This window comes from Schistosoma haematobium, chromosome 5 (assembly GCF_000699445.3).
Source record: "Schistosoma haematobium chromosome 5, whole genome shotgun sequence".
NCBI lineage: Eukaryota > Metazoa > Platyhelminthes > Trematoda > Strigeidida > Schistosomatidae > Schistosoma > Schistosoma haematobium.
This window is the reverse complement of record NC_067200.1, coordinates 643,214-671,060: the sequence shown is the minus strand read 5'-3', so window position 1 is coordinate 671,060 and position 27,847 is coordinate 643,214. Positions and strand designations below refer to the sequence as shown.

At 34.0% G+C, this 27,847-nt stretch overlaps 1 protein-coding gene across 1 annotated transcript; it reads right to left on the bottom strand.

Moving 5' to 3' along the window:
- Positions 1 to 12,853: 12,853 nt before the first annotated feature.
- On the bottom strand, positions 12,854 to 14,362 carry MS3_00000653 (uncharacterized protein). Its single transcript, XM_051208339.1, has 3 exons — positions 14,155 to 14,362; positions 13,266 to 13,370; positions 12,854 to 13,216 (listed from the first exon to the last, which is right to left on the bottom strand). Exons 1-3 carry the CDS (start codon positions 14,194 to 14,196, stop codon positions 13,061 to 13,063), a joined length of 303 nt encoding a protein of 100 aa, XP_051064622.1. The 5' UTR covers positions 14,197 to 14,362; the 3' UTR covers positions 12,854 to 13,060.
- Between the last annotated feature and the right edge of the window lie 13,485 nt (positions 14,363 to 27,847).

The window sequence follows — 27,847 nt, the reverse complement described above, 5'->3', positions numbered from 1 at the left end:
ATGATAATCAGGTCATACTACTCCTTATATCAAAAGACTGAAACTATGCATCGTTGTGAAATAATCAATAGTCAGACATTCCTCATTTGTGCACTTTTAAATTTCTCACTATTAATCTGGTGAAATGTCAAAAGACGGCTTGCCATATATATATTCTGTACAACGTATAGGTTGAAGTTATGATTAAACGTACAACTGCAGTTTAATTAATCTGCTTTGACTTAAGCATGAGTGACACATCTCACCACATGGGAGAAATCAACGACGAGAAGTGAGATATGTTATGACTTTTGACCAATAATTGATGTTCATACAAGCGAAGATGAAGAGGGCATCCAAAATTGTCCAATGTAGTGATTTTCACAATTGACACAATCTATTTTGTAGATGATATTTGATTATTATTCTTTTGCCATTTCATCTTTTGATGTGCATAGTATTTGTTGTAGTTATATTGTTGTTTTGTGTGCTACGCCTATTCCTAAAGGCTTCAACACTATCGTTGTTGTTTCAGTATGTGATCCATCTACATTAGAATATTAAGATACAAACAATTCTCTATCTAGAAACAGTTTATTTTATCCACATAATGATTATGCAAACTGTTGTTTCAGTGTCATCTCTCCGATTTGATCGTATTATCGAAGGTCTTGAGTTCGAGTCACGAATGCGGGATCATGGATGCACATTGCTGGTGAGTCTCATACTTGGACGGAATGGCTACCCAGTGCTTCCAGATTTTGATGGTAGTCCAACAATGATCGATTCCTGATATGAATCAAAACTCAGGCTAATGGCTAATGTGTAATGCATGCCTTTTAAACTACTCACAAGTAGGATAAATGTTTGCAAAGATCATTGTCCTATAAGAGTAGTAGTCAATTTTCATTATTTGGAATGTCAATATGACCACTGTCGGACATCAATCATCTTCTCCTCAAGAATTGTCGTCAATTTATGTTGTGATCGATCTGGAATTGATTGAATGTGCACTATAATGAATGATACCTTTGTATCGTTACCGCTACCTGTATTTAGAATGACGGTAACGAAAGTCACGTAATTACTGAAGAATGTAACGTTACTTCGGTAGGAGTTGACTGGTTGCATGAATGTTTTTTGGAAATATGTGCTATCAGTAATTTCAATTAATTTGAAAAACAGTTTTGTTCAGAGCTGATATCAAAACAAACATAGGGATTGCTGAACATAAATATCGTTCCAGTTTATGATGTAATCTCTTCTGTTCAAGCGTAATAAACCTCAACAGTGCACACCAGCAATTCTACCGAAGACAAAACCGAGATCTACAGATATTTTGTACGAAGTATCAGTTGATTAACTACTCTAATATTTGCTCGGATATAACACACTCATTCAACAATAATATACCATCAAACCAGACGCAAACCTACATAATTCATCTTTTAAGTAAATATGATACCAGCTTCGACATGGGCGTTTCGTAAATACAAGACAATGACAGATCTAGCACAATGATAAATGATTGTAGGAAACAAAATGATTAAATATAAGTTATACTTAAAAGAGCAGGTCAGTTAGGATATATTTTGAACTTGTTTGATTGCTGACTAGTTTTGTGTTTTACACTCAATGCGTTTGACGCATATAAACATTTACGTACCGATGTTCCACATTGTAGCAACAGCATGACTTATCAACCAACACCGTTCAAGGTGGGACATGACATCATGTCTGATTTTTCAACTAGTCTCCAATCTGGCTGACTCCATATATTAGTACACTCTAGTTTGATGTGAAGTTGTTTTCGAGTTCCTTTGCATGAACTCACGTGATTATCTAACATTTGATTATCAAGCTTGATATTCTATTCACATATGAAGAGATCAATCTGCCATCCAAACTACGTTTAACTAAGTTTACAGTCTGATTTACAGTTATCACCAAAGTATCTTGAATCGACCTTCACTTACCGATGAATGAATAAATTTAAGGCAAACATTCAAAAATAACTAGCTATAGATGTCACATGATCCGTTCATTATTTTACTGTTAATTTACTAATAACATTTAAGTATTCGGTGTTACCTTTAATCAAAGTGATATGTAAATTAATTGAATCATATATCGATAAAACAAGATTATTGAGTCTATAACATTTCATTGATTTTTGATAGAATTTCGATCGATTAACTATCTGATATAAGTAATATGGTTCATGATAGGACTTTACGCTTTTCACCAGCCTAGCTGGACAAGTCTATTCAACTTCATCTTCCAAACGAATAGTCTTTGATCATTAAATCACATACATCTGTAATAGAATGAATAAGAACTATGTAAGATTCTCTTGAAAACAAATTCAAATTTATCGATACCTTCTCGCATTCATTGAATGTTATTGAATACATATGAAATAATCTTTGCAAACCTTGTGACTGAAATCCGGTTTATCCATTTCATTTCGATCATTTCAATCAAAGTAACAAGGAACCTTTAATATTGAATCCTCTCGTCAAGCGATAATGGCTACATTGTTCATCAGTTGATACATGCTAAACAAGACTGATGAAGTTTCAACAAAACGACAGTTCAAATTATTACAAATAGAATGAGTCACTTGGGTTGGTATTAAAGCTACTATTTAACTGGTCATTTATGAGCATAAATTTACGTTGACATACGTTTGATTATTATCCTCAAAATATTCTACATTGTCATAATCTATTATCGTCATCGTCCCATTCCGGTTCATCTCTTACGCTGTCGTTAACATGAGCGCATTAGACGCTCTCCTTAAAAAACTTTCACCCACTTCACCCTTCCCTTCAATATTTTCATCATCAATATCGTAATGCTAAGGACATCCATCACAAACTTCTACCTTATTATTTGTGAATGAGAAAACTCATTATACATATAAATAACTATTTTTCTTGTATCTTTTCACCATTTCTGATCAAGAAGTTCTATTAAACATGGATGATGGCTAATCATAGTATCCAGGATGCCTGCTTCATCAGATTCGAGACTTGTTAAGTCAGTTGTTCTGTATTTCAGTGTTATTGCTCACATTGAGATTAAAATCAAATATAGTTCGTTTCAAACGTCAACGCATTATCCACTGAATAATGTATAGTATACTTCTGACATACCAGTGATATTAGGATAATCCTCTGGGGATGATCCTCAACATCAATATTAATCGACAGACTGTATTCATAATGATGCACACGTTCATTCAGTGCAATGATCCTGATCATATGTGAATGTTTTCATTTCAATAAAACAGTTATTTACCCGCTATTCATAACTCATCTAGTTCCAACATACTCACACTCACACTCTTATACCCACTGACATATTTGTCTACAATTAGTCAACACTAACAATCTTTAAAATCTGGTCACATGTAAATAAGTATATGTGTGTATGCGACGATGCTGTCATTATCGTTGTTGTTATCATTGCTGTTTTATTCCATTCCGCCTTTTCTACTTCTATTCTGTCTTCTCACTGTTTTTCCCATCCACCGGAATTTTTATTTTGTTTGTTTGAAGTTGTTATTTTAAAAAAGATCCTCAATTAAGTAGTTTCCTTCGTTCCGGTTGAATTTATTTCTATTGATGGATTGTTGTATTCTCAAATGTCAAATGAAGATTCACCGTTGAGTTTAATAGAACGATTGTAAATATGCAAAGAAGAGGAGAGGTGAGGAAGATATTTCTTTTTTAAGACTATTTATGAGGATACTCATATAAACCAATGTATTCGATAAATACCTTAAATCTATTTTACACAACTAACATGTATGACAATATTCCATTTTTCCAAAGTTTCTTCATTTATGATGGAACAATTAGTCAATCTGTGCTTTTATCGTTTCAGACAATTATAAAGTTATGACGGTGCTGCAGTAATACGTATGCACAAACTCGACCACGCACCACAGCAAACACAGTTGACTTCCACTTGTTACGGCTTCTCAGTAGAACTCCATGAAATTCATCTTGAAGCCAGTCACCAGTGAGCCAATGATGAAGAATCCCATTCTAGGACAACACGACCGGCTTCCTGGTTCTCCATAGTGGTCTAGCTTTGATTGACACATGGATTCCACTGTTAAATTACTACAATCTCCATAAACCACCATTCGGGTACGTTGATTTGCAATCAGTGTTTTATATTCTTAGTATATATTAGAGTAAATTGACGTTAAAAAATAGAGGAATTGATGGTCGGCTATGATGCTTAAAACTAACGGTTAAAACGTGCACACAGAATATGCAAACACAAAGAATAATCAAACGAACAATTGATTACATGATCAGGCTCCACAGTTAAAGATGTTATGAAAAGAGTATATTCAAGGTAAATACGATGAAGAGGAATCAATGCGAATTGGGAAAGTTGAATAGGAAGTTTAAGAGAGATATGAACATAAAAAGAATTTCGATAAGAGGTTCTGAATACGAATTACTACCGAGCTAATTAAGCTCTTTGTGTAAGTGAGATTTTTATATCAATGTTATGTTGGTTCATTCTTTAGAGTTCGGACAATTCTCGGAATACCTAATGGTCTAGTTCCAGATGGAAAGGGACTTAGATTCTAATTTCACAATCACCGTTAGTTTCCTAAAATTAAGTGATACATCTTTTGATCATTGTCAATCAACACGATTCATACGTTTATAGGCTCCTCTCAACTGCTTTCAATAACTCAAGAAAGAACCTTCTAAAATGCAAGGAAAACACTGGTGGTAACGCTACAATAAAAGCATTAAACAAACATAATTCAGGCAATCAGCCAGTTCACACATTGAATAAATAAGCTCATGATTTACATTTATTTTTAAATAAAAATAAATCTATCCGTCGACTATCAAGAATAATTGAACCTCATCTATAGATATTTAGTGATGGAATAGTTTGACCGGAAAATGCATGCAAATATCTGCGTTCGATGTAGCGATGTGAATACCTTCAGCAAAAACGAAATGATTATACTGAGCAACACAGATGAACAACGAATGACGATGTCTGATCACTGTGGTGGGGTTGAATTGCCTCGACTCTAATACAGCAGCCAAGCACTCGGGACATAGAACATGGACGAGACCATCTGTATGGAGAAACTAATAAATAAGTCTGTTCAAAAGATACAACATCATCAACATCAACCTTGTGAGTAACAGATCTTCTCTCCCTAATCTCAATATTTCATCACAGTTTATAATGTTGAATGCCATCTTATCAAGTAAACTAAAATGTGATCGTCACAAATCAATTCACTGGAAGGAAAGCTTTATGATAATCAAATTGGTGAATGTTACATATACATTTCAATTCAGAATTCACCGCATATTAAAATACACTCCATTCTGCGTTCAACTAAGAATTTGTTCTTTGCTTGTTGAGGGAAGCTAAGGCCGTGTGTAATGACTAACATTCGTCTTCAGATTCAACCAAGGTATCTTGATCATAACCAAAACCATCTTTCACTTAGGGAACCATGATTTTCAACTTATCAGGCAATAAATATGGATTGATAAATTGCCAAACTGCTCCTGTTGCGGTAGATCACAACGAAGCAACCTCTGACATGTGTGCTGCACTACTCCACTTAATATTCTGAATGATTTTCCCTAAGATCATTTTGAATCTGAATAGCATAGTTGAGTTAATCAGAACATTCGTATGCATTACATCATGTGTTGAACTATGGTGTTTTGATGCACTGTTTGAAGCTACTCATATTTGTATAAGTAGTAAAGAAATTAATCAGTAATGACAAGAACAACGTCAATTTGAGCCATAACAATAAATTAAAAAGTTAAGATTATATCAACAGACATATTTATACTTACTTAGGTAACTATAATTATGGAGAATACTAGTCAATCAACATGGATAATTAGGAGACATATAGATTGTAGTCTTAAAAGTTGTTAGTTGTGGGATTGGTAGCTGAATCACAACGTTTTTCAACCATAACACTAGGGGACAATTGTTCCAGTGATATATGAATTACCTGCACTTTCTTTACTGCATTTCTTTGAAATTGGCGAGTGTGAGCTAGAACAAAATTTTTGTTTCAATCTACCTGCCCATTTCATTCAACCATCTTACATCTTGTTCATTCATAACTTAGCAAAAAGATGATTAATTGCAGTAGATGTCCAGTAGAAGTGACTGAAGCCGGACTTCATGTTCATCTTTACTTTATAACAAAATATGTGTTACTTTGTGATAGATCGAATCGCCATTTTTGAAAGCAACCTAATCCTAAATGCCACCATGAACCTATTAAGAAATGTTTCAGATCGATTCGTGAATCTCTACAATATTGAAGTCTGCAGGCAATTAGAACCAGATTAATTTCTGTTTCGAATTATTAGAATGCGGAAACGTATAGAATATTGTGACTTTGGTGAAAAATTACTCTTCCAAATCACACTGGCTGCATAACACCAATACTCTTTGAATGATACAATTTTCCACGAACTGAACTATCATTCAACATATTGTTGAATGAACCAGACTTTTAAATGATGAGTGAATAGCAAAATATCACAGTATTCAATCTGTGTAGATTTCGATTATTCAAGACATAAATCAAACTAAGTGAGTAACACGATACCGTTTGAAACGAACGATTCTGGGTTCGAGTCACGGAGAGAACTTCAATTCTGGGATGCGGGTATATCCAACAGACGAGTCACACATAGGGAGGAAAGCGCATCATGGATTCCATTGATAGTCACCAGCCATCTTTCCTGATGAAGATTGAGTTATATTGCGTGACATCTAGATGAGGACAGACTACGTAATGTATTCGGAATTTGAAATCAGACAGTCTTCAAGTACGAAGGTATCATTGATTTATACAAACGACCTAGACCTGTAAATCGTATGCATTGGAGAATAATAGTTGTAAAAATATTGAGAATTATGTCTGATTCATCGCATTGAATATAAAATAACATCAAGTTCTATCAAAGTAATATTGATTACTTCTTCCTCAATCTCAGTGTAAACAACGTGTTTGTCTAATGAACAAGAACATACTTGTGTTGACCTCTCTTGTTTATAGAATCAGCCATGATTATACTTTGTTATCATTGATCACCTCATTCCATTTCAAATAATCAAGTAATATGGTATTCTCTATTCTGTATCGTGGGTGTAACATTAGTCTTGGTTAGAATGAAACAACATCGTTTTTTATTAATCTGTTGTTTATTTGGCTTACAATCACTTACCAGCAAAAATTTAACATGAGTGAAATTCTCATTTCACAAATTATTACTACTTTTCTAAAAAGAAGATGAAGTGAAAACAAATCTTCTGTCTGGCAATTCATAGATGGTCTTGCGCCAGCTATGAATAAACACTCCAATCATTTACCATCTCCGTTGTATTGTTCAACTAACTTCATATTTTAGGATAAGAATAAATCTCTTTTGTGATTCCTGTTTTGTCACACTTGTGATAGATTTACATACACTGGATGAGTTGCATGGCATCAAAAGATGAAGTGTATCTCTCTGGTGATGTGAAATTGAATTACTCTAGTGAACGTGACAATGCTCGAATCCATGTATCAATCTGGGCTAGGCCACTTTTAAAAACCTGGAATCATCGGAAGACCGTTTAGTACAATATTCCTGAATCCCAATGTTCAAATTACTGCAACCTCAACGGATACCCACTCTGACAATATTATAATGCTGTTTATAGTTTTGTGTGGAAGAGAAATGTCTCTTATATATTCCATCATTCGATACCATTATTAACGCTAACACTCCATTAAGAGAAAATCTGAATGACGTTAAAAACCTTCTACAACTTTGTAAATTTTATGGTAAATATATTTTGTTTTAAGAATTTGAAAGATACTTCATTTAAATCAACATACAAGTTCTTGGAGGTGTTAGATGCAAACTATCGTTCTCACTGAAGAATAACTGTCTAGGTGGGTTAAAAATGCGCCCTTGTTAGGATGAAATCAAAAGAATGTGTTTGGGTAAAATGACGGTTCTGAAATTCACTCTAAATTTAAATGTACCTTAAAACCTAAACAAATATGACCACCCAGCTGTTCAGCCAGTAATTGTTCAATAAATCAAATCTAAATTACAATAATTAAGGAAGTTGATAAAGGATGAGAGAAAATTACCAATCGCAACAAATCAATGTTATTCCATTCCGCCTGGATTGATCACGCATAGATTCGTTCAAAAGATACTATTTGATTGCTTTATAACACAGAATGTTTCCAATTCTGAAACATTGCTCCAATTCATAATTGAAAATGTACAATTCCAGTCCATGCAAGCAACACAATCGAATGGAGGAACAAACAAATGCAAACTAATATGGCTGCTGCCAAGACTTAGTATCAAGTAACCACAACATCAATGCAGTTCAGGAAGAAAAAAGGAAACAGTGAAGGCGTAAGAAAAATAAGAACTATAATAAAATACAAATATGACCAATTCAAAAAGAGTCACAAAGACTAACAAAATGTAAAACTAAAGAATCAACAATAGGAACAAACTACAAATGCACACATGGAAGGATTTTCACACACACACAAAACTATCAATATGGATCTCAAAGGAGGTAATATTCCATCCGAAACATCAGTGACAGATGTTATGTAGACGAATTATTCTTTGTTAAATCAATGTTAGATAGATAGAAGAGTTAAAAGCGAAAGTTACCAGTTTAAAAACGTTCCTTTGAACTGAAGGGACAGGAGCTATGACAATTTACAAGACTAGTTATTTCACTTTAAGAATAATGATCTGAGTACCCATTATGGAAGCGGTTATTTCATCATTATCAGATATGTTGTCCAATACTAGAACCTGCTAAAATATCACTCACTATTTGCAGATGGGTATATCAGTCTGAGAATAATGTTATGCCTTGAACAAACTTCCATTGATGAAGTAGCTGCACAAACTTAAACTCGTTGTACTTATCAAGGAACTGTTGAATTCTCGGTTTACATATTTCCTGTGACCCCTAGTAATGTGACAGTTATATATAATTGTTCATAGACAATCGATTGTCAAAAGTGTTTGTGAAACGATTTTCTTGAAAGCAGGATTAAATAGGCTGATGTTAGCGTTGATTGGTGCCTGACCGATCAACGAATTTGTAATGTACTTTACTTGACAGCATTTTCGAATAACGAAGCAAGATTGTTCTTGTCAACACAATCTGAACTTCACGAGTAACACACTGCGGATATATTTCCACAGTATTTATAGAGAAAACTCAAACCGAAATATCACCGTAAGAATCGTTATGAAACGAAAATTTTAATTCATCACATAGTCTATAAAAGTGACTACAATAAACACGATGTGTGACGCTTTGCTAATGAAACTAGATGGATTCCAGGATATATGATTTTTGATTGAAATCATGTACCGATAAATGTTGGAACTGTATTAAGACAATAAACTGGTCATTCACGCCTGAGTTGTCACTCAATACAGACACAGTGCCTAGATATCACCAAACACTGGTCCACGATACTAATTAACAGGAAGGTGTGACTTTGATTTAGGATACAAGTTCACATATTTCGCAACTGACTGGAGTAAATAAAGATCATCGATGCAGATTACAAAACGATGATGATCTACATGCTGATTGTGAAGACGTGAATGACCAATTAAATTCAGTAATGTAGACAACTATAAACTGGAGTAATGTCAAAGATAGAGGAACATGCACATTTCTCAGTCGTTGCAACCATTTTGTAAAACCGAGAGCAAGATAAAATGAAATATAGTTTTCCAATGAATGCTGAATGAAGTTCACCTCTTTTTTCATTATTGTTGCTGGTCGCTCAACCCTAAACTCAAATCCTGATATGACGGGGAAACCTTTGATATAAAACATTTACTAGGGGCACAGTCTAGAAACTCTAAGGATCAGCATTATTTATTAGTCAGATTCAATCAACTGTGGTGGATCACTCGTCGATCCTGGCAAAGCATACCGAAAATCACCGATTCAGATCACAATTTCAAACTAATGTGACAGTCCATATTACATATCTCAAGTATCAACGTAGAGTGTTTGTACGATAAAGAAAATCAGAAATAAAAAGCAAATAATAATGAAGGGCACCTGATAGTTAGCCTAATTTTGTAGGGGTTTTTAGAGATACTGAAATCGTAAGTGAAGCTTATCGCTTCATATCTGGTCTAGAATCAATAATGTCAGCCAAATATCCAGGACCTTCAACACCAAACATATGAAATGAACCTTCATTTGACTGAACGACAATTTTCTCTCAAGCAGACTTTGAAGAAAGTAGTATGTCACTGACCGTGAGATATTTTATGAAAACCATAAAGATTGAGATCATCTGGACAAACGTCAACTCTTTCAAGATCACTGACTGCATTACTAACCACTTCATGAAATTTAGCTGGAGAACAACTTAAACCAAATTGAAGGGAACTTTGTTTGAATAGACCACGAAGAGTGATAATTGTTGACAAATCTGATGATCGTCTATCCAGAAGAATCCGAAGAAAGACGTTCTTCAAATCAGCTTTACTACACACTTGAGAACAATGAGCTTCACTAAAAATATCTCCAGCACCACCTGTGGTGTGCGTTAGCTTCAACAGATGGGAATTCAACGTTGAGGAATGAATTCTTATCCATTCACAGCACTTAACGCAATCAGTCATGAAATGTTCAATCAAAGAATCGGAATGTTCTTTGAAAGCTATTGAAGCTAGGTTCAATTTGTGACTTTGTATAGTCAAATCTTTGAATAAAATAACGAAACTGCATACTGCGTTTGCCAACAATCGAATTATGGAACGAACCAAAAGAGGTATGTAATCGCCGTTTTATGTGGAGATAAAACCTTGAACATCATGATTGCATGTGGATTATTATCATCAAAAGCTCCAATCTTATTAAGATTTAATAACGGGTTTTGGAATCATCATTACCGAAATGAACAGTAGTTTAATATACCATCATAATCTGCAAATTGTGTCACATTTCAAGCATTCAGCATGACTAAGAATAAATGACTGCCACAGGACAGATATTTATCATGTCTGTGTTCTTACTTTACTTACTTACTTACTCCTGATGAAGCATAGGCCGCAGACCAGCATTCTCCAATCCACTCTGTCCTGGGACTTCTTGATAGTTCCATCCAATTCTTGTTCATTTTTCTCATGTCTATTTCCATGTCCCGGCGTAATGTGTTCTTTAGTCTTCCTATTTTCATTTGACCTTCAGGATTCCATTTGAAGGGTTGTCTTGTGGTGCATTTGGGTGCTTTCCTCAATGTGTGTCCTATCCACTTCCAGCGCTTCTTCCTAATTTCTTCCTCCGCGGGGATCTGGTTTGTTCTCTCCCACAGTAGGTTGTTGTTAATAGTGTCCGACCAACCGATCTGAAGTACTTTGCGTAGACAACTGTTGATAAACACCTGTATTTTCTGGATAATGGCTTTCGTAGTTCTCCAGGTTTCCGCCCCATACAGTAGAACTGTTTTGACATTTGTATCGAAAATCCTGACAATCGTGTTGGTTGACAGTTGCTTTGAGTTCCAGATGTACTTTGGTTGTAAATATGCTGCCCTTTTGTTTTCCCATCCGCGTCTTCACATCTGCATCAGATCCACCTCGTTCATCAATGATGCTACCCAAATATGTAAAGGTTTTTACATCGAAGAAGCTCTCATAGTGTTGTTCTGTCTACGCTGTTAAATGCTTATTCTTAGTCAATGAAGTTGATGTCGAGTAATGAATTTCATTCAGTTGATTGTTCCACAATGATCCGTAGAGTTGCGATTTGGTCTGTACACGACCTATCCTTACGGAATCCTGCCTGTTGGGCACTAAGTTGGGCGTCTACAAAGTCCTTCATCCTGTTTATCAATACCCTGTTGAAGACTTATCCCGGTATTGAGAGAAGAATATCTGTGTTCACCTAATATACATTACATTGAAGTTGTTTGTAGGAGTCAGTGGGTATCCATACTCAGTAGCTTAGGGGAAGACGCGACGATGTTTGAAATAAACGACACCGAGTATGAATAAAGCAGTGATATATCAACTGTGTGATGCAGATTCAGCTAGCTAACGAGTCTCAAACGTGACGAAGTGACGCGTGTCATGGATATCGTTGCTGTCCACTAACAAACTCTGCTTTTATTTTTTGTGACTTTATGGCAATATCGTAGCAACTCACACATGATTCACATATAACAAGAAAAGACTGCACACTTTTCAGTCCTAAACACTAACGAGAGCATTCCAACACCTAATGCAAATGATTTTTTGTCGACTAGTTTCTCATAAATCCATGAGAATAGGACCGATTATTAGCCAAGTTTTGTTTAATACTGTGAACAACAATTGACGCTAACACTTCAGGGTTTTATTTTTTTCAAATCTTTCATCTTATTACCAATGCAACGGCAGAACTGTTACCAGTTCATCATTCACTCTACATATTTTTCATTCCTACTTGAGTATCAGCTAGACACTCGAAAATTATTTCATATTCAACACATTCATAACACCTCAATAACAGCAGTCTGTCTATCAGCTTTCACTCAACAGTGAATATTCAAATAACTTATTAAATATTGATGCCGCATTCCGACAGTTTAGTTTAAAACAATGAACGACGTCAATTTCCATTGACATTTTTCAGTATTGAGACTTTAATAAAATGGACATTTTCAACGGACTCATTGCTGATTTCAATGGTCACATAATCACGTATACACGATACTGTTAATTGACAAGTGCAGTGTTGTAACGTCTTGTGAAATTACCCATGTTTCCATTGAATGAAAACAATGACACAAATACAAAAAATTATATTTTTATATTCTACCAACAAAGTGACATCAGTCATTACGTAAACAATCATCAATGTGATATGCGGTTCCATGAAACAATCTTCAATGTATTGAAATGATTAACAAAATAGAAAGTGTATTTCATAAAATACGAAAATGAAAATAGTACAGTCAACTTGATGAACAAAATTGACAAACTGTTTGTGGGTACTATGAATGAACTCTGTTCCTTCTTCTGTAGAACCACAGCCAAATGCCACAAGCAATGCATACAATAAGGAAAGATATAACTACTGGTACAACGATGTACATGTATGGCAGGGATTTTCTTTTCTCAATGTCTTCAGTTGTATCTGTAGTGATGTTCTGAAATGAACGAAATAGTATAATGTTTACAAAATATCAAGATATTTACCAAGTGTGATTCAGTGCTTGGATTAGTCTCCTTCAATTCATTTTTTAGATCAGTTTCATTAGTTGCTGAAGTTGTTAGTTCAGTGGGATCCTCAACAATCGAACTCTTCAGAAGAAATAAACAGTGGAAATATAGTTAAATATCAAATATTTCATCATTCATTAAACACCAGTGTCAGTATTGATGTCAGAAGTGAATTCAACAATTAGTTACATAATTTACATTTGCACTATGTGATCAATGAATAATGATTTAGAATATCTGATACCGATTTAACAGTCAATGTGATAAGTACACACTATCCAACAACTAACTGACGACTTTTGTTTGGGTGATGTAATTTGTTTGCTGAATGTCACATTTTATCACAATCTATACATTATTCAACAAACTTATGGTTGTCGGCTTTATTTAAGAAATTCATCCACAGTACACATTTCTGAACAAGGAATGATAAATACTGTACTTCTGTACTTCAACAACGGGAATACAAACTTTCACTGATTTACCGTACATACTACACAATTTTCAACAGATTACGCTTCATCATTCAAACTGATTTCATCTGTATTCTTCAATAGTTCACATAGATTTACGGTTTCATATTGAACATCAGGAATCACTACACGTTGTATGAGCTAAATAATTACCATCTTTCCAGGCATTAGTGTTAAACAACTCTTCTATTTATTATTGAATGTCCAAATGGAAATAGAGCATTGCATTCATATGTGCCTTAATATCCTATAAGTTACTTTGATTTATGCACTTGCGGTACAATGGTTTTCATCACTAATTCGTAACTACTCAAGTGTTCTTCCGAAAAAAAGATTGCAAATTGGAATATCGTAAAATTAAGAACAATCTCTGAAGTCTACCAATTGCTTACTTTCATCTGGCAACCATTCACTTCGAAGATATGAACATCCATATCGTTTCTTGTAATGCATGTGTTAGCTTTTCCACACCAAATACACGTTGTATTCGGTGTTGTACCGCCTAGACATGCTTCAGTCGAATTGTAATTTGGACAATCTTCAGTGAAAGGAAGAAGGTGATTGCATTTCAAGTTATCAAACGAAAGATAAATGAATTACAAAAGAAATGTAACTGAAACTCAATGATGGTGATTTCAGAGTTAAATGAGTATTTCATTCTCTGGACATTTGTCATCACACACTTTCAATGTCATTCACATGTTGTAATTGAATAAAATCACGTTGTATGTTGAACGATGAAATTTGTCAGGTGAATGTCACGGATGACAATGACTGTTAGTATTAGAAAAGAAATGTACACTCTATACTGTTAACTAAACCCGTTCCTGCTTTATGATTGAAATATTTCGTGTATACCACCTTTGCATTTGCAAAACGGAGAATAACATTGTTATGTCACTCTAACTGATTATTAATGAGCCGATGCACGAACGTCAGTTGTACTAAGGGAGAAAATTTACTCCTTCAATCTGTCGCATTTGTAGGATAAAGTAGAAATTTTGGAAATTAAGCTATTGTTTCCAAGGCAATTACAGTTTCATGAAGTGTTTCTCCAATGTCAATTCCTCGGAAAAATCCGATATTGCATGAACCAAATGAAAATCAAATGACACTTCCCAGTCAATGCACAATCAACTAACAGACTGATATCATCTCATCCATCGTCTTGCAACATTTTGTTCAAGTAAATTTCATCAAACTGAAGACTTCTGTTGTAGTTCAAAATGTGTCTATAATCATTTTAAATATTCAACAGTGAGTCGTTGTGTGGTGTAAAGTCGTCAGTTGAGACTGATGGCTTGATGCCATTTAATAGCTGTCTGAAATCATACATGAAATTTTCAATTTTACGAAACGAAAGTGATGCATTCAAGTGTGAAAATAGTAAACTCTGATAAAATATGGTTTGACATACTACCGAGAACTTCATATTCCACTAACGTTCCACTTTGTATCCAGTCAACAGGAACCCGTATTCCAGACGATTCAAAATCTAATGTGATTAATTTTACAGAAGAAGGCAGTTAAAATTCTGATTTCCATTTTGGCTGTAACATGTTGTTTATTCGTTCAAGAAGCAATCAAAATAAGAAACTGTTTATCATCTGATCGCAGATTTAATGACGGTCAAATAACATAATAATGAAATATGCTCTACATCTCTTAGGGTTCTGAAAGTGACCGATGTTCAACCACTAAATGAAAAGTGATATCGTTCAATTGCTGATTTGTTTCACTAAAGTGTCAGTGCAGCACCTACAGAAAAAATATGTTTATCTCGTTAGTCAATATTGAAAGGCTGCATGTTTGACTATCTATTAGTGGGTGAGTGAATAAATGAGTAGATATATCGCCTGCCTAGTATGCTCGTTCATATATTCCTGTCTGGATTGTTAAGAATATACAGAAGACTTCTCCAAATATCTGTCCGCTAGTTCTTGATGAAGACATTCACACATCATAGTTATATTACTCAGTATACCAAGTTAGGCAAGCATCAGCTGACATGGATCTTGAATTTCTTATTGATGGAGGTTAGCACAAAATATAAAACAATACGATTCCGATTTAGTCACAACAACTCAAATCTGCTCTGCGATATGCACGAGGATGACGGTTGTTGAATTGAGGTTACAGATACTTTGGTATCACATCGAAAGACAAAATATTTTCAGAATGAGTTTCGATTATGAATTGTTATTACATGTGACACTGGAATCTTGCTTCAAGATTTCTAATCACCAGATTGACGTTGAATTTTCAATAGACAGAAGCGTTGAGACAGTGAGTTTGCCTGATTATTCAGATTATATTTCACACAATTTTCCTCAGCACCTCATCGACACTTCCATCAATTGATTGTACAAACAAAAACAACTGAATATTGTAGACTGTAAGAAACACAAATTCGGTCACCATAATAAATTACAGAAAATCTCAACGTTGACATAGTGATGATCGTGTACAAACAGAAGATAACATCATGCTAACAGATGACTATTCATATAAGGCAATGGAAATTAGAATGTAAATAACATTTCTTACCTTCCCCACACTGGACATTATAATAAAAGTCCGATCCAAAAATGTCGGATTTAAGTCCTTTAGGAATCTGAAAAGGTGTAATGGAAGTCTGAGTCAAGATCTGTCAATACACAACCACTTATATGAAAACCAACCAAACATTGAAGTAATGTGTCGTCATTCACCTTATGACACTATGGGTTATTTTAATTATCCGAAAAGTTGCATTCACGTTATCTTATTCAAAGACAACTAATCACACTTACAGAACACTGACACACACTTTGTCTTTAATTGGCTCAAAGTTATCAGAATTTGTTTACATATTACACCAATTCATTGTTGTTTATTATTTTAAAAGGTGCTAGAATAAACTGTCACTAACGGATTATTAATATTTTCATAAATTCTGTATGCACAGTACAGAATGTTGGTGTCGTTTTATTCTTTTCAATTTATTTCGATGTATTTGGTAGTACTGACATGCATGAAATAATAGAATAGTCCATTCATTTGGTCAACTTACGTTCTCATAATAGTAAGATATCTTCCCATTCGAGTGTATCAGGTGCATTATCTTGATTGTATCAACTGCAAATAAGAAAACTACCGATATTTAACATTTCAAGGATTAGTGTCGAGCATGTCATTGCTAGATGTGACACTGTATGTGCCTACACAGAGAAGAATCAGATTTCAGTAAATATATATCTGCGTTATCTCAAATGTTTTCTGTAGTTGAATTCGTAATGAAAATAATCTCGTGAATGTCGTGCAAATGAAAGAGGAAGCATGCAACCTTCATAATGAATGTCAGATGCTTAGTTTTCATATTCAAACAATAAATCATCTATATTTTAATTAGATCTGACAGTTAGAGTAGTATTCAAATTGGTGGAATATTTCCTATATTTCAGCTGATACAATCGACTCTAGGAGCAAATGAAATGAGCTGCGGTTTGTTTGTTTATAGTCCGAGTTTTAGAAATTATTTAGTTATGTAACACATTGGTATATCAGTCGATCAAATGCCTTTGACCACATTATTCGTTAAAGATGAGAGGTGAACACGCTTTATAGATATCGTTTTAACGATCTATTAATTTGAAAGAACAGAAGCTAAGAATGACCGTGTAATGAGTGAATATCCAGATGAATGTGATGTATACAGAAATGATTTTCCGATGAACACATATGTACATTTCTTTATGAACAGACTTCTCATCATGTTCCTTTGAAACCTGTCAATGGTGATGAATCTCTGTATTCGTTTATCTACAAATGAAATGATAGTATGACCTAATGTATCCAAACGTATGTCAATTATTCTTTAAGTTTCCATCAAATATATCTACAAACAATCAATGGTTTCTATGTGTATTTAGCCTTTGATTTTGTAGAATGGTTACACTTTTATACTTCTGTTAGTTGTTTTAAGATGAATTCAATTACTCAAACTGTACAGAAAACATTTGAGTAATGACAATCAATAATGATGATGTAAAGTGGTAATAGTTCACATGTGATCAAACAATCATGAATATGGATACATACCTTTATTATCAATGTTTGTAGGACAAGACCTTCTGACAGCGAAAAAGTCCTCTGAAATAATGAAAGCAAAATAAATTTGTGTTCATGTATGTGTATAATGAATATTTACCTCTTTTAATAAACACAAAATGCGTTTGAACACAAATTATGATCTTCTTTTCAAGATTTAAGTGAACCATTTCAACTAAATGAGAGTCTCAGTGATCTGCATTATAATTTCACTCATATGATGAACGTTTCAATCCCATCAACTGAGATAAATATTATACTTCTGAAATGTTGAGCTTGTAAGCTTTTGGCCAACTAAACAACCGTTGATATATATTCGACAATAAACATGCAAAATCATTTTGTGAAATTCTGTTATTCCAATTGAACAGTATGTAGTGGAAATTCCCATTTTGCGATTTGGTCAATAAAGAAGGAACGAATTGAACAAAGAAGCTTCTTTTCAATTAGCTTTTCATCATAACTCTACACTAATATACATAAGTATGATTTGCACTAATGTATTAATACTCATCCAGTGGATACGTTACGTTATAATAATAATAACGTAATGACATTGAAATTCACATTGAGTAATTGGAAGAAAGAGGATTATTAATATTCAAAATTGCTACGTTGTGTAATATAAGAAAAAGAGAAGGAACAGGATTTTATAAGTGATGGTCAATAGAATAGTAGTTACGTGAGAATCTGTTATGACCTTGGAACGCTTTTACCCCGTCGATATTTTGTTATGACTTGACCTTGATCTGTCCAGTCTAGATTATGACCTTGACGCGATAGCCTGAGCAATTTAACCTTGAGGCTAGTACGCGTGAGTTCGAGATGTGATAGAGAGAAAACTATTCTAGAACCTGACTGGCTGGCAAGCACGCAAGTGAGAGAAGACAAGACAGTTGGGACACCCTGAATTCTGAATTCGGATTACTACAAAAAGGTACATGAATAAATAAGTGATTATCCTGACCACAACGTACGATAATTTGGGAAAATACAGTTGTGTCCATAACTGGGAATTAGGGTAGAAAATAAGGTGCAAAATATTATGTTTAAATTACAATAGTTTCGTAACAAAAAGGGGTATGACAATGAATGATACAACGAACGAAAGCTCATGTTCTGTAGGATAAAATAGGGACAAAAATAAATGTCAGTATTTTACAACGTTTGAATAAAATGAAATAGCGTCTCAAGATATAGCTTTCGTAGTTTGTCTGGGCTTCTTATTTCCCCGTACACAACAGAATCAGGAGATGAGTGTTGAAAATTTACAAAGTTCAAGAACAACAGAAACAAAATTACAAAAAATAGAAGAAAAAACTAGAAGTATGGAAAATAGTTCTTTTGAAGGAAAACTTATACTGATGGCCAGGGCAGAGAAAGTGGTTGTACAATTCCTTTTTGAATGCAAAGGTTAGGTTTGTGAACATGGATTGCGATGGCATTCGCAATGAACAGAATTTTCTTAACTGAATTATTTATTACCAGGAAACGTTACCCCAATGACATTATTTTGGTAAGTGAATAAAATGAATGCCCTTCATTTTGATGTTCTAGGCGTTGTAATTCGAATCAATCATGTTGTACTTGCACATTGTTTGTGATTGTTAGTTGGTTGGATGTTTGAGATGGTGCATGAGGTCAAACTTCATGATCAAACGATTATGATAATCGAGACGGTGCCTAATATCCAATAGTTCAACGACAGTGAATAAGAGGGACTGAACTTCTATGAACCAAGTAATTGACAGAAAGATTTGAAGGACATCAAATATAAATTGTAAGTTAATGTGCTTCAATAATCCGAAATGATTTCTCACACAACATCGTTTATTATTGCACCTATAATCAGCTTGATTCATTCAATCTATCAAGAAGTGTCGTATTGATGAAATATCAGTTTTATGGTAGTTCGAAGAGCTTGAGGAGTAGAGAATTTCCACCTTAGCAAATACATTGTGTGTCTATTTTGAGGTGAGTCACTTCACAGTAATGAATACATGTTGTAAACGCAGTTTAAGGCATGAAATCACACAAATAAAATAATCACTGTGTACTAATCAGCTCTCATAAAATAATCAAGTTAGATGCCGAATCATTTATGCAAAATAAAAATGAGGAATGAAAACGAACTCACCCCCAACTAAAGTCTCAGTGGTAATCCAAAAATCGCAATTGAAATTATTATAAATTACTCCAGTACCGTCTTGACTTCTTAAATGAATCACACCTGTGTTAATCAAATGAAAACATGCAATTTGATTGATAATCTACTGTGATTGAATGAAAGACTTTGAAATTAACTAGAGACTAAAATGAATTGCATGAACTGTAATTAGTTTGCTACAACGCATCAAACTATTTACAACTTGAACAAGGAAGAACATCGTTGGACGATTTGAATGTTGAAATATGCATAAAACTGATCTATTGAAGTAATGAAAGCGACTTTGTTTCATGGAATTAAAATGTGAGTGAACAAATCTCAATAAAAATTTTAATTCGAGGAAAATAATTCTCTTACCAAATGTATCTAAACTGAATTTGTCGAGATGAGCACCGTAAAATGTAAAGGGGAATTTCACATCTTTTTTCTAGAAATATGCAAACACATGGATTAGCATCTCTGTTGCAAAATGTAGTTAACTCACCCGATCAAAAATTAATTTCTCAAAATTTCCACTAATATTTGGAAAGGTCTGATTACGGCGAATTAACTGGGAATAGTGATAATAATGTGACTGAATATTTGTATTGGAACTTGACTGATGACTTACATATTTGTATGTATCACTTTGGAAAATTACTTTTCCATCATTAAGAAGTGCAGATTTTTCACAAAATTCATGGCAGTCAAAAAATTCCGATGTGAAGACCATGATTGAATAGATCGCTACCAGCTGACCAAATGAAAATGGATATCTGAAATGGTTCAGATGAATAGAACAATGTTATGTCATTAGATCAAATTGAAATTGATATGAAAAACACTCATTTGCCTTAACTGTACAGTCAATACTCACATCATTTTCTTGTTTTAGACGTTGGTAGAACGTGTTGAGTTTATATAGAATTTTTTGAGTGTTTGTATGTCTCTTTCAGATTGGATGATTCAGATGGACCATTAAAATGATCAAATTTCATAAAGTCATTTAATAATTATTAACCAATCGTCATAAGAGATGAACTCATTGTTATGCAATATTCATACATTATTGAGGTAATATAGCCTGATATTGATCCACAGTTGGTTGAAATTCCTGACCCCCTATTGATGAAAACTATTTTCGATAGGACTAACAATAACTTAAACTAAGTAATTAGTGCTCATAATTTGATGAACAAACATTGTGTTACTTGTAATCAACTGTGAATTGGTTGTCAACGATGCATAGTTTTGATTTGATTGGTTAAAATCAAAGTAGCACACACTGCCTACATTAGATGACTAAATTCAGATTTTTATATTTGAATTTTATTTCAATAAAATGAATTCTTTCACTGGTTGAAATCATGAGCCAATTGAAGCATGGAAAAGCTGGACGCACTTGACGGCCGTTCCAAGGTCCCGCCCCTTGCGCCCAACCATCATACCACTGAGCTGGCAACCAATGGTGTTAACTCAAAGCTTAAACCAATACACGATGTTGCGCCACCGTCAACGTCGTCTTCAGTGAGTTGATATCTCACAACAGACGTGGCTGAACTCCACTGGCAGCGGCTTCTCACTTGAACTCCAGGAGTGTGTCTTGAAGTCAGTCACTAGTGAGGGGATGATTATTATCATAAGGTTTTTTGTGAGATAAGGTCTGCGTTCGAATCTCGCGGTGTGCGAGATTGAGGATGCGTAATGCTGAATAGTTCCATACTTGGACGAATCGGCCGTCCAGAGCTTCCAGGTTTTCCATGGTGGTCTAGCTCCAGTTGACTCATGATTTCAATCAGTCGAATGAATAACAGTCTATATTTTCGTAAACCAATACTCTTTTCATTGGAAAAAGCCAAGACTATTTATATGTTAATTACATTTGTAAAATGGTAATTCTTGATAAGATGAAATTGAATTGTGCAATTCAAAACGATGTTGATCATAACTAAAATATTATTTCCTTAATTATTTCAATCTGTAGTTGAATAAACGGTTATTACGTAATTTTGTGAATTCTTCAACATTGAAATTGTTTTCTATTATACATAATATTGTACCACTTATATGTAGACTGTTATGTTATTATCATTCATTGTTAATGTTGCTGTTAGCAGTAAGAGTAGTAGTAGTAGTAGTAGTAATAGTTGTTTTAGGTAATTTTGCGGCTTATTCATTTGACTGTTAGTTCATTTAATCTTATACATGAAAAGATCGTTTATTGGAATAGTGAACTTCACTTATTAAATCATTATCAATTTCTCATAAGACGACAATTCTGCAATAATCTTAACTGAAACTGGATATTCTTCATATGTAGGGGTTTACTAAACATTTCAAGGATGAAGAGAACTTCTCACTCAGTAATAACTAAATAATTGCACTGTGTTTGAACAGAGTTCATATTCGGTAATAAAGACTGTAACGATTATTACATATAAGTCAAAATTGATAAAGATCACACATTTACTAAGATAATAAATAATGCATATCAATGAATGTGAAATTTCTAGTAGCGTACACGCAAATATACAAGGATCAGTAATGATAGATCTGAACAGATTGTTTACTTTTCACTCATGATCAAAATATAACAGCAGATTTCTCGAATTGAATCCTTTTCTGAACACTATGCAATACATGGGTTTCATTTATACCGTGAACGGTGATATGTTTTACCTTCTTATTTCACTAACATCTGACATACAGACCTCGTGACTTCCAAAGAATTTCTACTTTCACCATGTTTATAGAGCAACTAATCAATAAGTCAGTTCAAAAGTACAACATCCTCAACATCAACCATGTGAGTAACAGATCTTCTCTCAACAATCTCAATATTTCATCACAGTTTGCAATGTTGAATATGTGGTGACATACTTGCATCAAGAGAACGCGATGGGTTTAATAGAAGTAATCATTATTATAACCAACTGTACGAGTGATTGTTTTACTGTGCTCGTTTGTTTGCAAAAGATAGCCATATTACTAGTACTCCATTGATTGTGAATTTGCACGGTTTCGGTTACGCTCGGTCACCACGCTCGTACTTCTTTGGCACGATCTCGGTTGTCCTTTTGATACAACGAGGTCGACAAAATATACATCTCGACAACAGCCATCAACTGCCTTCTCATATTTGCCTTAAAGGGGATTTTAGCGGTTAACTGGCACGCAGTCCTACTCAAGTGGTGTTCAAAGTCAACGGCGTCTGAACACCAAATTACAAATATCATTTTATCAAGTAAATTGTTATGTAGTCTTCTGAAAACAAGTAAACGCAAAGACAGTTAATGATAATCAAAATAATCAATGTTACACTTATATTTGAAGTTTATTCATTTGTTCAAAACAAAAACCGAAATGTATACTTCTGTCAGATGAAGTACAAAGATAACCATGTGTAATACATCATCAAGGAGATTGGTGTTTGAAGACACGAATTATTGAATTGTGATTCATTTGTTTTTTTTGTTTTCGCAGTTTAAATCTTAAGACTGAAAGGCTGAGTGAACAATAACATGTAAAGAAGAGCTGTGATTCAGTCCCGAATTGTAGCGAAATATAGATTGTTCTATATTTATCAGAATTTCTCCAGTTAGCATAAGTCATCAATGGGAAAAACGAGTAAGGTGGAATGAAAAATCATACAGCTGTGGTGTATACTACTACCGTCTGTCAATATAAGTACTTTGTAACACCGATCGGAAGTGGAAAACCTGACAGCAGAAGGCTAAGAAGATCGAGTTGAAGAGAATATAAGGGGAAAAAAGAGAGTGTGGACTGGAAAAATCATGCAGAACGTGATGAACAAATGATGGAAATTCGCAAATGAAGGATTCAATGCAATGGTTGTGATATTTTATCAAGGCTGCCAAATGCATTGGTATGGCTCAGAGTGTATGTATGAATGTATGGAAATAGTTAACTATTTTAGCATTCCTAAGTTACTGTCTCAATCAATATTCATTGAATCGTAGATAAAGCGGCTTCATGAAGTTATTTATCACGAACACTTGTCAATCGCCTCGTTACACCAAACTTATTTCATACAAACACCACAAACCTGTATATCGTATGCGTTGAGGAGTAAGATTTCCAAAGAATTGACAATTCTGTATGATTCTGCCCATGCAATATTGAATAACATCAACTTCTATCATTTCTGTAATATCCAATAATATATTCAAAGTAATATTGATTACTTCTTCCTCAATCTCAGTGTAAACAACGTGTTTGTCTAATGAACAAGAACATATTTGTGTTGACCTCTCTTGTTTATAGAATCAGCCATGATTATACTTTGTTATCATTGATCACCTAATTACATCTCATCAGTCGTTGCAAACATTTTGTAAAACCGAGGGCAAGATAGAATGAAATATAGTTTTCCAATGAATGCTGAATGAAGTTTACCTCTTTTTTCATTATTGTTGCTGATCGCTCATCCCTAAACACAAATCCTGATATGACGGGGAAACATTAGTTATAAAAAACTTACTGAAGGCACAGTTTAGAAACTCCAAGGATCAGCATTATTTATTAGTCAGATTCAATCAGGTGTGGTGGATAACTCATCGATCCTGGCAAAGCATACCGAAAATCATAGTTTCCGATCACAATTTCAAACTAATGTGACAGTCCATATTACATATCTCAAGTATCAACGTAGAGTGTTTGTACGATAAAGAAAATCAGAAATAAAAAGCAAATAATAATGAAGGGCACCTGATAGTTAGCCTAATTTTGTAGGGGTTTTTAGAGATACTGAAATCGTAAGTGAAGCTTATCGCTTCATATCTGGTCTAGAATCAATAATGTCAGCCAAATATCCAGGACCTTCAACACCAAACATATGAAATGAACCTTCATTTGACTGAACGACAATTTTCTCTCAAGCAGAATTTGAAGAAAGTAGTATGTCACTGACCGTGAGATATTTTATGAAAACCATAAAGATTGAGGTCATCTGGACTAACGTCAACACTTTTAAGATCACTGACTACATTATGGACCACTTCATGAAATGTGACTGGAGAACAGCTCAAACCAAATTGAAGGGAATTATATTTGAATAGACCACGAAGAGTGATAATTGTTGTCAAATCTGATCATCGTCTATCCAGAAGAATGCTTCTTTATGGGGTGATCCAAATTAATTCTGCAGAATTGAAGTTCAGCCCCATATAGAATTCGATTACTTCCAATAAACTATGATATCCAACCTTAATTAATGTTCGATGAAAGCATACATCTGGTTAATAGTCAAGTGTGTTTATCTAGAATATCGGCTAATGATTAGTTTATCCGTCACAGTGATTGGTATTGAAGGATACACAGAACGTGCTGTGGATTATTTAATCACGATTATCCTCCACAGTCTCCTTCATCAATATACACAGGACGTGATAACTAGTCGAGTTTTAAAGAATAGAATTTATTAATGGGCGTTTCATAGATTAATAAATCACGGACGTGAAACTGGATGATTTTATGAGAAAACGAGCACTAGATTCATTTGAAATTATTTGGTAAATGGTTACAGTGTTTATTCATAGCTGCAGCAAGATCTTCTATGAACTGACAAAGAGAAGATTTGCTTTCACTCCATCTTCTGTTTAGAAAAGAAGTAATAATTTGTAAAATGAGAATATCACTCATCTTTGATTTTTGTATGTAGGTGATTATCGGCCTAATAAACAACTTGTTATTAGAAAGCGATACAGAATAAAGAATACCATATTACTTGATTGATGAGATGTAATGAGGTGATCGATGATTACAAAGTATAATCATGGCTGATTCTATAAACAAGAGAGGTCAACACAAATATGCTGTTGTTCATTAGACAAACACGTTGTTTACACTGAGATTGAGGAAGAAGTAATCAATATTACTTTGAATATTTTGTTGGATATTACAGAAATGATAGAAGTTGATGTTATTTAATATTCCATGGGCAGAATCATACAGAATTCTCAATTCTTTGGAAATCTTACTCCTCAATGCATACGATATACAGGTTTGTGGTGTTTGTATGAAATAAGTTTGGTGTAACGAGGCGATTGACAAGTGTTCGTGATCATTAACTTCATGAAGCCGCTTTATCTACGATTCAATGAATATTGATTGAGACAGTAACTTAGGAATGCTAAAATAGTTAACTATTTCCATACATTCATACATACACTCTGAGCCATACCAATGCATTTGGCAGCCTTGATAAAATATCACAACCATTGCATTGAATCCTTCATTTGCGAATTTCCATCATTTGTTCATCACGTTCTGCATGATTTTTCCAGTCCACACTCTCTTTTTTCCCCTTATATTCTCTTCAACTCGATCTTCTTAGCCTTCTGCTGTCAGGTTTTCCACTTCCGATCGGTGTTACAAAGTACTTATATTGACAGACGGTAGTAGTATACACCACAGCTGTATGATTTTTCATTCCACCATACTCGTTTTTCCCATTGATGACTTATGCTAACTGGAGAAATTCTGATAAATATAGAACAATCTATATTTCGCTACAATTCGGGACTGAATCACAGCTCTTCTTTACATGTTATTGTTCACTCAGCCTTTCAGTCTTAAGATGTAAACTATGAAAATAAACCAAGGAATCATAATTCAAGGCACAGTATGCGTGTTAGATCACGAGTTTTCGCACACATGTAACATATTTTCGTGGATTTTATGTGTCGTTATTTATTAATTATTAACATCCATTTTTCAATCATACGTGACTTCTCGTAGTCTTTGTGTTTGAAGGATAGTTTTTATTTCATTTTTTAAGCAGTTTAACGTTTTTCTTGCTCACCACCTTAGTAAATATGTAGCTAGCGTAATATGGTTATTTTTAACCATACAATGTCAAACAAGTCAAATCACCATTTTTCCAGTCAAAAATAGATTACAGATTGAGTCTTCATGAAAGTAAGCCGTAAAATGCATTATATATGGTTCACCTCCTTGATTATGGTGACGGCAAACATAGATGTCCGTAGTCGTTTATAAAATGTAATTAGAAAGAAGTAAGCGTTAAACTAACTATGAATATTATATAAATTGTTTATATTTAGCCATAAAAGGTTATTTGGACTATAGGTAGCATTGCTTTGTACTGAAGTGTCATATTGTTGTGTAAGGTATCAGAGAAAAATTATGTGAGTAACAATTGACGTTGATAGTCTTTTTTACCGGCTTTCTGAACGTATACAGGAACAGTGTATAACACCACATTAAATAGGCACAAAATCTTCATAAGTAAAACGATGGGTGTGTCTTCTGAGCATGGTGACAAAAGCATGTCGTACTTAATACTGATTTATGATGTTAGAGGGTTGACGAATAATTTTCTGTAAACGAAATGCACAATCGCAGACGAAAATGTGAACAAAATTATGATGCATATTGTCGAGTAATATCTTAATGGTGCTTACCAATTTCTCTTGCTAATACAAGATGTATAGACGAAATACTACAAGGGTTAGACACTGAAGAAATTCCCAGTGCTTGTTACGACACAGACTTGAATAAAAAACAACTATTAATGAGTTAATTCATGAATGACACGTTCATCCTCTGTAAAGATAATACGTCACCGCAAGAGGTTCTCTAATGATTAGCGCTGTCTGTAAATAAGAGACTTATAGGTACATTCTGTAACCTGCTATTTGATTGACTTATTGAATGTGATACTGATAACTAAGTCTAATTCTTTATTTCACGACTGATTTGTTGTTTTCCGTATTGCCTAGTAACATTTTTATTCAACTAATGAATTATTGAAATATAAATATAGCAACTACACTCAGTGTCTTACTTTATAAACTGTGTCCGTATTT